This window comes from Myxine glutinosa, chromosome 7, assembly GCF_964187855.1.
Source record: "Myxine glutinosa chromosome 7, kmMyxGlut1.1, whole genome shotgun sequence".
Classification (NCBI taxonomy): Eukaryota; Metazoa; Chordata; class Myxini; order Myxiniformes; family Myxinidae; genus Myxine; species Myxine glutinosa.
In genome coordinates this window covers 21,017,565-21,034,838 of record NC_136267.1, presented here as the reverse complement: position 1 = coordinate 21,034,838, position 17,274 = coordinate 21,017,565, and the positions used below count along the sequence as shown (strand labels likewise).

Here is a 17,274-nt window from a genome sequence, read left to right as displayed (position 1 = left end):
TTGCCCGTATGGCCGGCGCTCATGGCTGGTAATGAACGCCGGCCCGGCCGTTTCCCGGCCTGCCGAAGGTGCACGGGGGTCGGCATGTCCGGGCCTTTCGTCCGAACCTGGCATGATAGTAACACCACGCTTGGTCGGGTGGAGGTGGTCGGCGCGGTAGAGCGGCCGCCAATTGCGTCGGCAGTTCGGCCGTCGACCGTGCCGGGTGCTCGGGCGCCATGGTTGTTGCGTCGGACGGCGGTGGGTCCCATGTCGCCGCTGCGATGCGCCGTCCTGCAGCGGAGATCTTGTCGGCTTCTCTGGCAAGGGCCCGGGGATCTGTGATCGTCGTGCTTGCCAGGGCGAGGCGTACCGGGTTAGGCAGCTGACGGAAGAACAGCTCCCGGAACAGGAATGCCGGAGAGTGCTCGCCGAGCAGTGAAAGCATGTAGTCCATTCGCTCGGAAGGGCGCGTGTCGCCGAGCTCAGGCAGTTCGAGCAGGCGCCGTGCGCGTTCCGCCGATGGGAGGGCGAAAGCATCGAGGAGCAGCTTCTTAATCGCGCCGTATTTGTCAGCGGCTGGCGGGCTTTCGAGGAGGCTCAGGGCGCGGGCCGCGGTAGTCGACCCGAGCGCAGCTACCACATGGTGGAAGCGGGTGTCGTCGGCCGTGATGCCTCGCAGGGCGAACAGGGACTCCGCCTGTGCGAACCAAACCGCCGCGTGAGCCTCCCAGAAGGTAGGCAGTTTAAGGGCGACTGCCGTGTCCATGTCGATAGGTCACCAATGTAGGAGCTGGGGCTCCCACGTCGATCAGAAGAATGGACGCGACAAAAAGCTGGAATTCATCTGAGTTGCTTTATTGAAATCAAACACTCAGGCACTCTGAAAACCCGTTTATCGGTCAGCAATATATATCTATTAACCCAGGGGGTTTGCCCAGGCCCGGCGCCAGGGGGCGTGGCCCAGCGTCCCGACCGAGGCCTGGCAAGTTGAGCGTGGGCCTGCCCGGGCGTCCTGGACGAGCCCGGCATGGTGAACGCTCCGCGTCCTTGATAGGTGCAAGGCGATTGTGAAACCCCAGCGGCAGCCGCTACAATATCACTCAATAGTGAAGAATCACTTATAAAATTATACTAGCTGGTTCTGGATCCGGATCTTCACCAAAATTGAATAGATTAATAGATTTTTCCTCGTCACACACACAACCTGTCTAACAAGTTTCATCCAAATCCATCAATAACTTTTTGAGATATCTAGCTATGTATCGTTTTGGCCCCATCTCCCAACGGTGAAGAATCGCTTAAAGAATTAAATAATTGTCATATCCGAATCCAGATTCAGATCTTCACCAAAATCGAATCTATTTGTCCTGGTCAGACACCCAACCGGTCCACCAAGTTTCGTCCAAATCCATCCACAACGTTTTGAGATATCCTGCTATGTATTATTTTTATCCCAATCTCCCAATGGTGAAGAAACACTTAAAACATTCTCGTAGCCAGATCCGAATCCGGATCTTCACCAAAATCGAATCATTTCATCCTTGTCACATACCCTACATCTCTGCCAAATAACGTCCGAATCGGCCCACAACTTTTTGAGATATTTTGTTCACAAACAGACAGACAGACAAACAGACAGGGGTGAAAACATACCCTCCATCCACCTTTGGTTGCAGAGGTAATTACGAATGATTGTTCCCCAGCACGTGGAAAAGGTTTTTATAGTATACAAGCACATTACCCGTAGGGTGACTGCAAAACACACACACACACACACACACACACACACACACACACACACACACACACATATATACACATACACACACACACATACTCATGATGTCATACTCACCCTGTACCCTGTTTTGCTTGTGTTTAGGTGAAGATGGACCGATATGGATGGTTCCTGTAAATGTTAGCAGCAGCGAGGACTCCAACTCTGTCAAGGCCAGTGTACTACTGGACACACCAAAAGCACACATTAACATTGGCCCTATATCTAATGGGCATTGGGTGAAGGTGAGATTTTGTGGTGCAGCGGCCATTAACTAACTGTACCTGACCTCGACTGTCTTCTTTTTTTTTCTTTTTTTTCCAAATTATTTTGGAAACTTTTATATTTGTTTTATTTTCTCACTTGACATATGGTTTGGGTGGTGTTTAGCCTCTGGTGGCTTGGTGGGCTCAGATTTTTCTGAAGTTTCACCTCTTGTTAAACTCCCAAAATCCAGGCTCACAGCTCTCCTCTACTCATTCGTTGCTCTTTTTTCTCTCCTGTGAAACTAACTTCCTCAGTCTGTTCAATCTCATTCTTCCCTCCAGGGCTTGAAGACAGCAGTTCACCGCCCTCTCACATCATCCTCCATCCACAATCATGATATTTTCTATTCGCATTAACCATCCTCAACCTTACCTCTTTCCTTGTTTCCAGGTTATCTGGTTTCCCCCACTCATTCTCACCCTCTTCGGTTTACTTTTAATATCATTTTTATTTGCCTGTTACATTTCTGCTTCTTCCTCAGTGTTCCTTTACTATGAGTTTTCCTATGATTGTTCATAGGAAACAGATACTGATAATCTGACTGATAAAACTGATAAAATCCTTTGATTGAGAGTTTGCATCTGTATCCACGTGTCCATCCCCCGTGTCCTACTTCCCCTCCTTGCTCTCGTTCTTCCTCTGTCTCCTTATATTTCGTCCCTTTTTCGTTATCAGTGTGTGTCCCTCCCCCACTCCCAACCTCCCAATTCTACTGGGTTTTTTTCATTCTGATATATCCTGGTCTGTTGTGTGTTATACCTCCTACATGAGCCTCGACTCTGTCTAGAAAATTAATAAATTAAAAGTTGAATGTAAAATGTGTTGGGATTTGAATTACCCTGCTTTTCTGTCCACCATTTTTCTACCAAATAAATGTGACCATACCTGCCAAGTTGCCATGTAATTATTCTCATAGACCTGTGTCGGATATTTCGGCTATGTGAGCTAGTGACTGTTTTATCATCAACTGCAAGTCATTCTTGTGTGGACGGATGGTCGTCCTCGTGCCGCTCGGCACGTCGGGCTTCAGGGGAAGTTTCATCGGCTAGGGGGCACAATGCTGGACGGGTCGCCACTCTGACGCAGGATACTCGAATCCCTCTCTTTTCCAGAGCTTGTACTCATTTTGCCGACCTTGGAAGGATGACGAACTGAGTGAACCCATTTGGCATGTATTGGCACAGTGGGGGCTTGAACTTCAACCTTAAGATCTCAAGCCAGCCACCTTAACTGTTAATCAATCATTATTTTATTATTTTGGGTCATCCTTTTATAACAGTGGCATGTTTCTTCTCGCATGATCCATTGCACTGTTTAAAGAACGAGCTGTTTATTATTGCATCCAAGTATCACAGGTTATTGTTGTGCTGGTTGTCTTTGATTGAAGGTGAACCCAGGGACTTTGGGATTTTACCGAACTGCCTACAGCCCCGAAATGCTGCAGAGGTTGCTTCAAGGAGTTCGAAACCTCTCGCTTCCTCCACGAGACCGACTCGGAATCCAGAACGACCTGTTTGCATTGGTGTGTAACATTAAATATTGAAAGTGTAACATGAATTTGGTTTCTTTTGTACATTTTTCGTGTTGTGCTTTAGTTTTTCAATCTGGAGTGAACATTCAACCGGTGTTTTCATCTCGACTTCCAACGCTGCGATCTTCACGAACACATCTTCGTCTGATTCGCTCGCACAAGGCTCAATACCATACCGATCTACAGTTCCCACAAAAGCGTTTCTATGACTAATTTTGGCTCCAATAGTTTCTTCAAAATGCCATTTTTCCGTTTCAACATACTGAGAACCTTCAGAGTTTATAATGGCGGAGGAATCGGTATCAGAATCTGAGCTTGTAATACACCATTTTTCTACGAAAACTGCCATTTAGATCAAGGTGATATGTGACATCACGAGCAAAATCGAAAATCGACACTCAAGGACTATTTTGAACACTTTCTGAAAAGAAAAAAGAAGGCATTAAAAAAAAAACTACCCTTCAAATTAGACGGTGATTAATGATTTTCAATAGTTTTCAGGAAAAAAAAATTGTGTTTTGATTCCCCTTTAAGCCAATTTGACTGGCAATCCGTGACGTGATCCGTGATCCGTGATCCGTGATCAAATGTTCAGATGGCACTGATCCATAGGTTTTGCCATTCAGAATTGTATGCTTGTCGTGAAACTTTGCCTTTGTCTAACATCCATCCATATATATAGATATATATATATAGATATATATATATAGATATATATATATAGATATATATAGATATATATGTATATATATATATATATATATATATATATATATATATATATATATATATATATATATATATATATATATATGTATATATAATATATTATATATATGTATATATATATATATAGATATATATAGATATATATAGATATATATATATATAGATATATATAGATATATATATATATAGATATATATAGATATATATAGATATATAGATATATAGATATATACATAAGAGTGAGTTGTTTCTGTGTGAAGCCTATTATTTGATTTTATATATACTAGGGCATGCCCGTACTATATATATATCTAAAATTATATCCCCCCCCCCTCTATTTACATGAAATGGTTTGGTTCATGAAATGTTTTGGTTCATTCGCAACGCCAAAGCGAACGGCGAACGCTTTACATGAAATGGTTTGGTCCATGAAATGTTTTGGTCCATTCGCAACGCCAAAGCGAACGGCGAACGGCTTGCGAGTACAGTGACAATCCCCCCCCCCCCCCCCCTCTATTTACATGAAATGGTTTTAATTAGTTTTAAAACATAGTTTAACGCCAACATAGCGGCAACATAGTTTGCCAACGTGAAATAAATGAATACGCTCTCAAATGTGCCGTCCGAGGCAGAGTGTGTTCGCCACGTTCGGCACACGCGATAGCTCGCTGCTCTCTGATTGGTTGAATCGTTTTTTGGACATAGCTCGGTAAGTAATTGTCCGATTAATATGAAACCTTGAAAAGGCACATCCTCGGGTCCCCAGCAATATACCTGGCAAGTTTAAAGTATATCGGACCCGTGGTTGTCGAGAAACAGCGGTCACAGACAAACAAACAAACAAACAAACAAACACACATACAGAGATTACTGGATTTATAGATAGATATACATACATACATATATATGTGTGTATATGCACATACAATTATATACCCCTGGACCAATTGCTCTGAAATTAGCCACCACATGATTGTAACATCACAATTTCACATTGTTGTAGCTCAACATTTTGATCTTCTCTACCCTCGCTAATTTCACCCCAATTCCACTTTTTTGAAATACCAACTTCTGTCCTGGAAGTCCTTGGTGTCCTTGTGTTTTATACTTCTCCCACCCCCCCACCCCCTTCCCACGCCTCCTCCCCCCAAGCCCTCTCCCTCCCACACATCTCCCTGCTCTCAAATGTTGTGTTTGTGTGCTTCCCCTTCTCTCCCCATCTTGTCTTCCGCTCCCTCTTGTTATATATTTTGTTTGTCTGGTTGATTTGTTTGTGAAGTAAATGTTAGCTCTTTCACGAGCCTCGATTCAGTATACAAAAAAAACAAAAAAACAAGCATCACAATACAAAAATTGCAATTTTTAATCAAATCGATGGTAAAACAAATAAATAGCACCGCAAAGCGGGCGTAACCCCTCAGCCCATGCATGGTGGAAACCAATTTCAAGATGGCTGCCGTGGCGGCCATATTGAAAATCGCAGCGCACCCATTTTCGAAAGGAACCTTCCTCTACTCAACCCCAACACACACTGCAAAAATGGATTTAATCGGACAAGTCGTTCTGCTTGAAATTGACGGAAACCAATTTCACGATAGCTGCTGTGGCATCCATATTGAAAATCGCAGCGCGCCCATGAACCTTCCTCGACTCAACCCCAACACACACTGCAAAAATAGATTTAATTGGACCAGCTGTTCTGCTCGAAATTGACGGAAACCAAAAGTTGACGGACGCTCGGATGGTTGCCATGGCGGCCATATTGAAAATTGCAGCGCGCCCATTTTGGAAAGGAACCTTCTTCTACTCAACCCCAACACACACTGCAAAAATGGATTTAATCGGACAAGCCGTTCTCCTTGAAATTGACGGAAACCAAAAGTTGACGGACGACGCCCGTGACGACAATACCCCTTAGGCCAATTTGGGCTGAGGGGTGAAAATGACGCTGCTCTGGCCGATCGAGCATCTCCTTGGCAGTTAAGGGGGCAGAGCTTGGCTTGCTTCTCGGCCCTTACGGATCCCGTTTGAAGGTGAATTATTTCTCAGGAACCAAACCAATTGCATTTCAGTATTTATTTTGCGGATGCAGGAAATAAATATATATAAAGGGTTCACATTCTCCACGGATTACACAGAGAGTAAGTATTCATCACTTGATACTGTATGACCTCAAACAAGGAAATGAGGCCATTTGGCCTATCATTGCCTTGGTGCACTCCTGAGTTAATCTTTGCTCCACTTTAAACATAACATCACTTTACCTTCTTGATTATTTACGAAAGTCGTGTGTGTGTGTGTGTGTGTGTGTGTGTGTGTGTGTGTGTGTGTGTGTGTGTGTGTGTGTGTGTGTGTGTGTGTGTGTGTGTGTGTGTGTGTGTGTGTGTGTGTCAGTCAGTGTCAGTCAGTGTCAGTCAGTGTCATTTGGAGTGTTCATTTACTCCTTACCTTGGTTCTTTTTCCCACTGAAGTGCTGTGTAAAATACTCTACAGTGATCATGGAAATTGTAATCATTGGTCATGGAAAAGCCATGGAATGTTGACCCCAAAAGGTATACGATCACAGATTGAGATTTGACTTTAAATTAGTTCCTTTGCATGCTAGATGCCATTCCATATTGTCAAGCATGCTGTTGTTGAAGTCAGCTGTCCCATTTGCACTGAGGAGGTTCAAGACAGCATGGTTTCCATTGAAGTATAGGCAGCTGCAAAGACAGCCGAATACCCTTTGTCGGTATATTCAGTGGATTATTAGAACGTATCATGGATTGGCATGCCAAATGTCCTTTTTGTTGGAAAAACATTTTGCCATATTTATCCCTCATTCATCTCTCCATGATGTATATTTGAGAAAGGTGCCATATTGTTATTGCAGAAAGCTGGTCATGACATGACCTAGTTGAATAGTCGCTACTGACATTTTTTACAAGTTTATATTCATGGCTGTCGTCTTGTATGAACAGATTGTGGTAAAAGGGAATTTCAACTTTAATGATAGTCAGTAAATGCCTTTTATTTTTAATACTGACGTTTTGGGGGGGTGTGTGGGGGAATCGTGTAGTCGCGTGCAGGATACAGCACTGTTGAGATGCTGCGGATACTTGAGGCATACGTTGGTGAGACGAACTACACAGTATGGTGTGACATTTCTTCCAACCTATCCACACTGTCCGGCCTCTTCTCTGGCACGGATTTTTTCAACTCATTCCTGCAGTACATTATTGACCTGTTCACCCCGATTGCTCAGCGCCTTGGATGGGATCCAAAGCATGGAGAGGGTGAGTAAGTCTCTTGACCTCCAAATCCAAATATACTGGCATGCAGTCTCACCTGCATGTTTGCAAGCCAAGGCATGTGGGGATGGGTCGTTGAATGGGGTGAGGTGGGAGAGGGGAGGTTGTGTGGAGATCGGGTAGATTATTATGATTGGTCAGCAGCAGCCAGATATTATCTAATGCAAACATAAATGTGCACTACAGAAGGAATGCTGGAAAGGGCTGAAATATATTTTTGGGTGGGATTATGTAATTCTAAATTACAGCGTCAATTGTATTCCACCCCACGATTATGCATATTGTTTGGTCAAATAATTTGAAAAGTCTGGTTTGCAAATCGCACCCACTTCGAGGCACAATGAGGCAACAGGCAGTAATCAGCGATTGAAAATGACTAGTGGTAGATGACTGTTGAATGCCTGAAGGGAAGGTTTGGTTTGCATGCCATGAATAATATAACGTGCCTTGAAGGGCAAATGGCCTGGCAGGAATTTATTTTCTCCTGTGAATTTTATTTTCAAACGTTGCTGCTCCCACTACCAGATAGAATAACACTCGTGCCAGATGCTTATTACACACTCCATCTGATTTTGTCGTGGCACAAAAATGCCTCAAAATTGCACAAATTGCACCTTCTCATCAAATTGCATGTGCGCTCTCACCTCCGTCTCAATAAAACTCAAATAGAAACACGGCCATAATGGTGCGTTCTGTCCCCGCTCTCTTTTGTTTCCATATTTTCCCTTGCATTTTAAACTCCTGCCCCCCCCCCCCCCCCCTCTTCACTCGATGAACATTCTTGTTCAGATAAGTTCGATATAATTACGTGAGAGTGAGATGTGCATGGTAGAAGTTTCTGGAACTGAGTAGCGTGCTGATGAGGAGGGGAGTGTCATTGAAACCGAAGGGAAAGGTGTATGCTGCATGTGTGAGAAGTGTTATGATTTATGGGAGCGAGACATGGGTAATGAACGTAGAGCAGCAACGAAGGCTGGAAAGGGTGGAAATGCGAATGGTTCGGTGGATGTGCGGAGTATCGTTGAGAGAGAGGAAGACAAATGAAGAATTGCGAAAGATGATGGGAATAGAGCCTGTGATTGATGCTGTGAAGAGGAACAGGTTGAGATGGTTTGGTCATGTGTTGAGGAAGGATGAAAGTGACTGGTTGAGAAGAGTGATGGAAATGAATTTAGAAGGAAGTAGAGGACGGGGAAGACCGAGAAAGACTTGGCTAAAGATGGTGGAAGAAGAAATGCGGGCAAGGGGGTTAACAAGGAGAGATGCAGAAAATAGGGCAAAATGGAGAAGATTGTCATGGGGACCGCAAGGCTAACCCCCGCTCTAGCAGGGAAAATGCCTTTAAAATGCCTGTTGTATAAGTTCGATATAACAGCTTTAGACCTGAAATGAAAATGGAGTGGTAAGTCTTTTTTTGGACGCTGTATTTTTAACAGTTTAACAACAAGCTGTGTTACCAATCTCATACGGCAGCATCAAGGGCCCTGTTCTCTCGCGGCTAGGTGACCTTCCCTATGCCCAGTTAGAAACTCGTCGCCCTTGAAGCTTTACTTTCTCAAACTCTTTGGACGTCAAGGACCCACACACACCAGCATATATGCTCGTGTTGTTCACATTCACAAAAGCTTTGGAAATTTCTCACAATATGATGTTTAAACCACAAAAATTTCCATCTTAAGCAAGCAATATATTCTCAGTTTTGAGATATTTATTTTTGATTGAGCAAATTTTTTGGGGGGGGGGGAAGTATTTATTTTGGAGTGATTGAGCTAGAATTTGAATGTTGATTTTGAACTTCCATGCCATGTGAATTCAAAATATACATGCTGCATCAGTTCTCTACGAGATGCTACATCATATATATATATATATTTAAGAATTGACAATGTTTTTATTTTATCTTATTTCCACCATGGGGTGGTCGAGACCAAAAAAAACAAAAAGGTTCAGGGAACCTTGCAGACAAACCAGCAGCGTTCCAGATGACAGCAGCAGCGCAAACTAGTGGCCTCGGAAGGGCCTCCCGAGAATCCTGTGATCGGTGCAGTTCCCATCATGAACTGCCAAAGAAAGAGACCCAAGATTATGCGTCAGATGATGAGGCGGTCTAGCAGAGGCGCTACATCCGGGTTTGGGCCTCTATCTTTCTGGTGGCAAACCTGTGGGAATACTGACTCCAGTGGTACCCTCTATCATGCACTGCAGAACTAGGAATGCAACCCATAAGGCAGAAAAACACCACAACTCCCCTCTTCCCTCCCCCATTCCCAAATCTGACAGCCTGCCCAATGAGCTTTCAAGAGAACAAATGTTCCGCTAAGCCCTCAAGGGATTGGTGGTGGTACTGCCCTGGGTGGCTGTGGACAGAAATGTGTAGATAGTGGAGTTCTGGGAACGTTTGGCTATAGTTTGCCCATAAAGGAAGTTTCCTGTGTGCCCACACAGGCCACCTAGATGCCCTTCTGCGGGGTTTGGTTCTTGGTCGACTGGGTAGGGCTGGGCACCAACCCACAATTGAGGAGGCTCGACGACGGTTTCGTGACCACGTGGAGGGCAAGCATGTTCTCTCAGCAGACCTGCGCACTCCAGTATGTTTGTTCATTTATTTATTTATTTTCCTCCTTTATTCGTATCTCGATGGTTTTTTTTTTTGGTTTTTTTTATTGACCTGACTGCACTACACTGCTTTTGCAGGTTTATGTAACAGTGGTGAAGCACGGAGATGCCAACACTTTGGACACCATGTTAAAGGTATTGCGAGGAAACTTGATTGCTAAAATAAAATAAGACTTTAGCCTGAACCACATTTGCACCAACCCCTATTATTTTCCATTAAAATCGATTCCTGTCCTCCAGTTTTCTTGCATAATATGTAGACACTGCCAAAGAAAATTTAAATTGGCCTTAAAAACTCAGGACTTCAGTAATTCACAAACGGCAACAAGAACACGAGGTCGGCTTTGGAATGAGGCAATGGAAAGGAAAATGAATTGAAGCATGCTTTTGTTGTTGAGAGCAAAGGTTGTTATTTGAATTATTTTGAATAAAACAGTTGAATTTGATGACCACAAAACATAGACAGGAATCTGGGAAAGCAAATGCTATAATGACAAGATGACAAAATACATTGTCCACATTTTTTAAATGCCTCCGCCGACAAAGTTGCTCGAGGCATTATGTTTTGCGGGTTGTCCGTCCGTCCGGGCTAAACCTCGTTTTTCTCAGCAACCATGTCCGATTAAGACACTTTCAGGGTAGGAGTGACACCTGTGCAGAATGTTTTTATGATAATTGTGACATCATCGGTCACATGGTATGGCAGCCATCTTGGATTAAAAGCAAATAATTAAAAAATTATTTCTTGGAAACCGCTGAATGGAATAATTTGAAACTTGGCACATTGTCAAGTACTCACAATGGGGAACAAAAGCATGATAATGATGACATCATAGGTGAAGTGGAAAACCAGCCAAAAATGTTTTAATCGAGTTCTTTATCCTAAAAATCTGAAATTGCATGCACATGATCTATGACCCATTTGTTTTGAAATATTAAGTTTATGACATTATAGGTCACATGGTTTGGCAGCCATTTTGGATTGAAAGAAAATATTAAATAATTATATCTGAAACCGCTCACCCTATCGATGCGAATTTTTACAAATATCATCTAACAGCACTGTTGCATATCGTTTGAAAATGATATCGGTCACGTGGTTTGGCAGCCATCTTGGATAGAAAAACTAACCTTATCTGATCAACACGAAACTTCATAAAAGTGATCCCCTATCCACACATATGCAGTGATGGCATCTACCCATTATGCGGAGGCATATTGGCAACACAGTCACATTGTTCTAGTTACAAATAAAACTCCCCATGGAGGCATATGTGCATATTTAATACCACGAGATATATATGGGCATATTTAATACCATGAGATATACATGGGCATTTTTAATACCACGATATACATATATATATATATATATATATATATATATATATATATATATATATATATATATATATATATATATATATATATATATATATATATATATATATACTGTATATATATACTGTATATATATACTGTATATATATACTGTATATATATACTGTATATATATGTATATACTGTATATATATATATATATATATATATATATATATATATATATATATATATATATATATATATATATATATATGTGTATATATATATGTATATATATATATATGACGATCTATTTATATATATGACGTACTGACGATCTATTTATAGGTATAGTCGATGACGTGTAGTAACGTCATCCATACACAAAACTTTTTCGCAGGTTGCGGCACTGGACGTCATCCCTACTCAGTGTTAATATCATGAGATATATGGGCATATTTAATATCACAAGATATATGGGTAGATTTAATATCATGAGATAACCTGGACTAAACCCTGACACCCTAAACAACTTCAGACCCATCTCCAACCTACCCTTTCTGTCAAAAGTTTTGGAACGCGCTGTAGCCACTGAACTCAAACATCACCTCTCTGCCAATAACATGTATGAAACATTCCAATCCGGATTCCGCTCCAACCACAGTACTGAAACTGCTCTCCTCAAAATCACCAACGACCTCCTCCTTTCCTCTGACGCCGGCAACCTCAACATTCTCATCCTCCTCGACCTCAGCGCCGCCTTTGACACCATCAATCACACCATCCTCCTCACCCGACTTGAAACCACCTTTAACATTACCGGCACTGCCCTCTCTTGGATCAAATCATACCTCTCTGACAGACGCCAGTTCATCTCCATCAATAACTGCAAATCCCCCACTGCTCCCCTCCCCCAAGGTGTCCCCCAAGGTTCAGTTCTTGGCCCCCTCCTCTTCATCCTGTACCTGTCCCTCCTTGGTCACTTAATCTGCCGTCATGGTCTCCAATTCCACTGCTTCACCGATGACATCCAGCTTTTCATCTCCACCAAGTCCATCTCCACCGCCACCCACTCTATCCTGACAAACTGCATCACTGAAATAAAATCCTGGCTTCAAATCAACTTCCTCAAACTTAACTATGATAAATCTGAAATAATCATCATTGGCCCAAAAACGCTCACCAAATCAACCCATAACTTTGCCCTCAACATCGACGGTTTCCCAGTATCCACCTCCCCATACATCCGGAATCTTGGCATCATCTTTGTCCAAACCCTCTCCTTCGACAAATACACTAAACAGATCACAAAGACAGCCCGCTTTCACCTGAAAAACATCGCCCGTCTCCATCCATCCCTCTCCTCCACGGCTGCAGAAACCCTCATCCACGCCTTCATCACCTCCCGTCTGGACTACTGCAACAGCCTCCTCTATGGTTCACCCTCAATAATCACCAATAAACTCCAATACATTCAGAACTCCGCTGCCCGCCTACTCACCCATTCCCGGACCCGTGACCACATCACCCCCGTCCTTTATAAGCTTCACTGGCTCCCCATCCCCCAGAGAATCCAGTACAAAATCCTCCTCTTGACCTACAAAGCCCTCCATAAACTGGCCCCATCCTACCTGACTGACCTCCTCTCCAGACACACTCCCACCCGCAAAACCTCCGCTCTGCTGGTACCAACCTCCTGACCCCCCCCCCCCCCCCCCATCTGGACCAAATTCAGATCCTGGGGGGACAGGGCCTTCTCCATCGCTGCTCCCACCCTCTGGAACTCACTACCTCACACCATCAGAGACTCCTCCTCACTCACTACATTCAAAACCTCACTCAAGACCCACCTGTTCAACAATGCATTCAACATTTAACCCACAGCATTTAACCCCTGACTATCTCTTCTTCTCCTCCTTCCTTTTGCTTTGATTATTTACCTATTGATTTTTTGTCTTTTTGCACTTGTTTTTTGTACTCTGTCAAAGCGCCTTTGGGCTTCTTGAAAAGCGCTATATAAAATAAATGTATTATTATTATTATTATTATTATTATTATTATTCTTATATGGGCATATTTAATACCATGAGATATATGGGCATATTTAATATTGTGAAATGTATGGGCATATTTAATATCCTGAGATAACAGTAAATGGGAATATTTGATATCACAAGATGTATGGGCATATTTGATATTCCAAGATGTATAGGCATATATAATATCACAAGATATATGGCCATATTTTATTTCACAAGATATTTATGCATTTTTGAAATCATGATATATATGGGCATATTTAATATCACAAGATGTATGTGCATTTTTAATATGATATAAAACCACCGTTTAGAGGCCATTTTTCCCCGCAAAGCGGGGGTTGGCCTTTTCGGGGACCGTGGTAGTTGTTGTTTTTCGGTCCCCTTTTTGAAGCAATGTTTTACGGCCGGATGCCCTTCCTGACGCCAACCCTTTTTGCCGCCTTTAACGACAAGCAGGGAATTACCAGTGAACTGGTACTCAATTTGCCGACCTCGGAAGGATGACAGGCTGAGTCAACCCCCCTGGCGTTAATTCAGCGATTGACCGGGATTCGAACCCAGGATCCTAGGATCCTAAGCCGGCACCCTAGCCGCTAGCCCAACACCAGGGATCAAATCATTTTTAATATGATATGTATAGGCATATTTAATATCACGAGATATATTTATTATATATTTATCACGAGATATATTTATTATTTATTTATAATACATTTAATATTGCAAGATATATGAGCATATTTAATATGGTATACTGTATTTAATATAACGATATATACAGGCATATTTAATATCACGAGATGTATGGGCATATTTAATATCACCAGATATGTGGGCTTATTTAATATTACGAGATATATGGGCGTATTTAATGTGGCATATTTTAAATCATGAGATATATGGGCATATTTTATTTGGCATATTTAATATGAGATATATAGGCATATTTAATGTGGCATATTTAATGTCACGAGATATATGGGCATATTGAAAATTACAAGATATATGGGCACATTTAATGTGGCATATTTAATATCATGAGATATATGGGCATATTTAATGTGGCATATTTAATGTCACGAGATGTATGGGCATATTGAATATTACAAGATATATGGGCACATTTAATGTGGCATATTGAATATCACCAGATATATGGACATATTTATTATCACGGGATTATATGGGCATATTTAATATCATGAGATATATTGGCATATTTGATATCATGAGGTATATGGGCATATTTAATATCATGAGATATATGGGCATATTTAATATGGCATACTTAATATCACGAGATATATGGACATATTTATTACCACGGGATTATATGGGCATATTTAATATCATGAGATATATTGGCATATTTGATATCATGGATATATGGGCATATTTAATTATGCATACTTAATATCACCAGATATATGGACATATTTATTATCACGGGATTATATGAGCATATTTAATATCATGAGATATATTGGTATATTGAATATTACAAGATATATGGGCACATTTAATGTGGCATATTTAATAGCACGAGATGTATGGGCATATTGAATATTACAAGATATATGGGCACATTTCATGTGGCATATTTAATATCATGAGATATATTGGCATATTTGATATCATGAGATATATTGGCATATTTGATATCATGAGATATATGGGCATATTTAATATCATGAGATATATTGGCATATTTGATATCATAAGATATATGGGCATATTTAATATGGCATACTTAATATCACCAGATATATGGACATATTTATTATCATGGGATTATATGGCATATTTAATATCATGAGATATATTGGCATATTTGATTTCATGAGATATATGGGCATATTTAATATGGCATACTTAATATCACGAGATATATGGGCATAATTAATATTAACATATAATACTTTGGGCATCTTTCCCATTCCGTTTAGCTGCACATGATTATATTATACATGTGAGCAATTTGCAACACAAGGTTTGGTGCAATCCCCAGCACGCTTTGCTGGCCATGGCTACTATTTGCACATCCTGGTATAAATGGCAAAACATCGCTTTAATGTATGCTCAGCATGTTTCATACCAAAATCAAAATAGGCAGAGCCAAATACCTCCTGCATTTCAAGTCTGATCCTACAAATGGGCTACAATTTATTGATGCTCATGTAATTTTGTTGTTTTCTTTTATTCTGTTTTGACACTAAAATTGAACTGAGCTTCTTTTATATATATAGATATATATATAGATATATAGATATATATATATATATATATATATATATATATATATATATATATATATATATATATATATATATATATATATATATATATATATATATATATATATATATACATACATACATACATACATACATACATACATACATACATACATACATATACACTCTTTCCTTTTGTTAACACTGCTCAAGGTTTTTCTTTAAATTGATTCAAATGATAAGATTTATGTGAAGGTTGCAGATAAAGGGTGACAATTCTAAATCTATCTTGTTGCTGTTATTTCAAAATGCCTTGCGTTGCCTTATTTCCCTAAATCTCTTTACTTCTCGTAACCTCATTTTTGCTTTTCTCTTGTAGTTTTACTGATCAGCACAATATGATTTATGCAATTTGGTTTTCCTTATCACATCTTCTTTTGTCATTCCTGTATGAAGGACTTGTCAGTCTCAGTTTGAATGTTTTACATGAAGGGTTACCTTGAAGGTGGTGCTAGAGTGCTCGAAGGAGGATATTTTTTGACACTGAATTTGTGGGCTGATCGTCATTGCCTGGAGTTAACCTCAGGCTCCGACCTTTGAAATTGGCATCACTATTATGCTGGCATCGTAGTAATTGCTTAATTGCTCTCTAGCGCACCCCCACCCTCCTTCCCTCCCCCCCCAAACCCCCCAAATGAGTTGAGGAAAAAAAAATGCACTTGTCTCATACATGGCCAGGCGCATGCATGCCAAATGGCTGGTCACCAAAGGGGTGCACGTCTTTAGCCTCCAGCACCCACCACTTGGTGATTAGAGGCGTGGTTTGCTGCCCATTTTGCTGACGGCTTCTACCAGGCCTGTGCCTTTTCCTTCCTCGAGTGTACGCTCGCAGTGGCAGCCTGTCGAGTGGCCGAGAGCTGGCCGGCTGCAGAGCGTGCCTCCCGGCCATCCTGCCATTCTGTAAAGAGGTCTGTCGCGGCGCTGCGATGATCAATGCTACAGGAAGTCGCATTTTCCCCTCCCGCAACCATCCCTCTCCCCCCTTGTGTGTCTTGTGTACCTGCTATGTTTTTACAAGATAATTTGAACGAATGTGAAACATTTGCATTGAGGATCAATTTGGAGATCCTAATTGTATTGGTGAGGTGTGGGAGGGAAGGGAGAGCACTTAGGAGTTGGTTCATGGAATTTATAGGGCTGTTTGCATTGGACATTAATTTGTAATATGATGATGTAAAAAGCCAATGTGTTTTTCTGAAGATCGTCAGGTGGGGTGTACACACAAGGATGGAGAACAAAATTGATTTTATTTTTATTTCGTTCTCTATCACAAAATTGCACAAAATTGCATCAGTGAGAACATCAAAACAAAAATAACCGTAAGTGTCGAATTTCATGAAGGAGGGTCTTGCAGAAAGTTTTACTTTGTGTTGATTGTAAAGATTTGCATTTTAAAAATTTCATTGTGTGTGTGTGTGTG

The 17,274-nt window shown here is 41.3% G+C and overlaps 1 protein-coding gene across 7 annotated transcripts in view; it reads left to right on the top strand.

The window, feature by feature from the left end:
- The window catches only part of NPEPPS (aminopeptidase puromycin sensitive), a 170,237-nt gene that overhangs the window by 135,807 nt on the left and 17,156 nt on the right, over positions 1-17,274 (top strand). For 5 of the 7 annotated variants that reach the window (XM_068121918.2, XM_078781362.1, XM_078781361.1 and 2 more), the window contains exons 17-21: positions 1,865-2,004; positions 3,414-3,548; positions 7,348-7,564; positions 10,025-10,167; positions 10,274-10,330. In XM_068121918.2, coding sequence (XP_067978019.2) covers positions 1,865-2,004; positions 3,414-3,548; positions 7,348-7,564; positions 10,025-10,167; positions 10,274-10,330 — 692 coding nt within the window. Of the gene's footprint in view, positions 1-1,864; positions 2,005-3,413; positions 3,549-7,347; positions 7,565-10,024; positions 10,168-10,273; positions 10,331-16,580; positions 16,638-16,673; positions 16,763-17,274 lie in introns of those variants that run through there. The other 2 variants (XR_013624027.1, XM_068121919.2) reach the window with 2 other exon arrangements.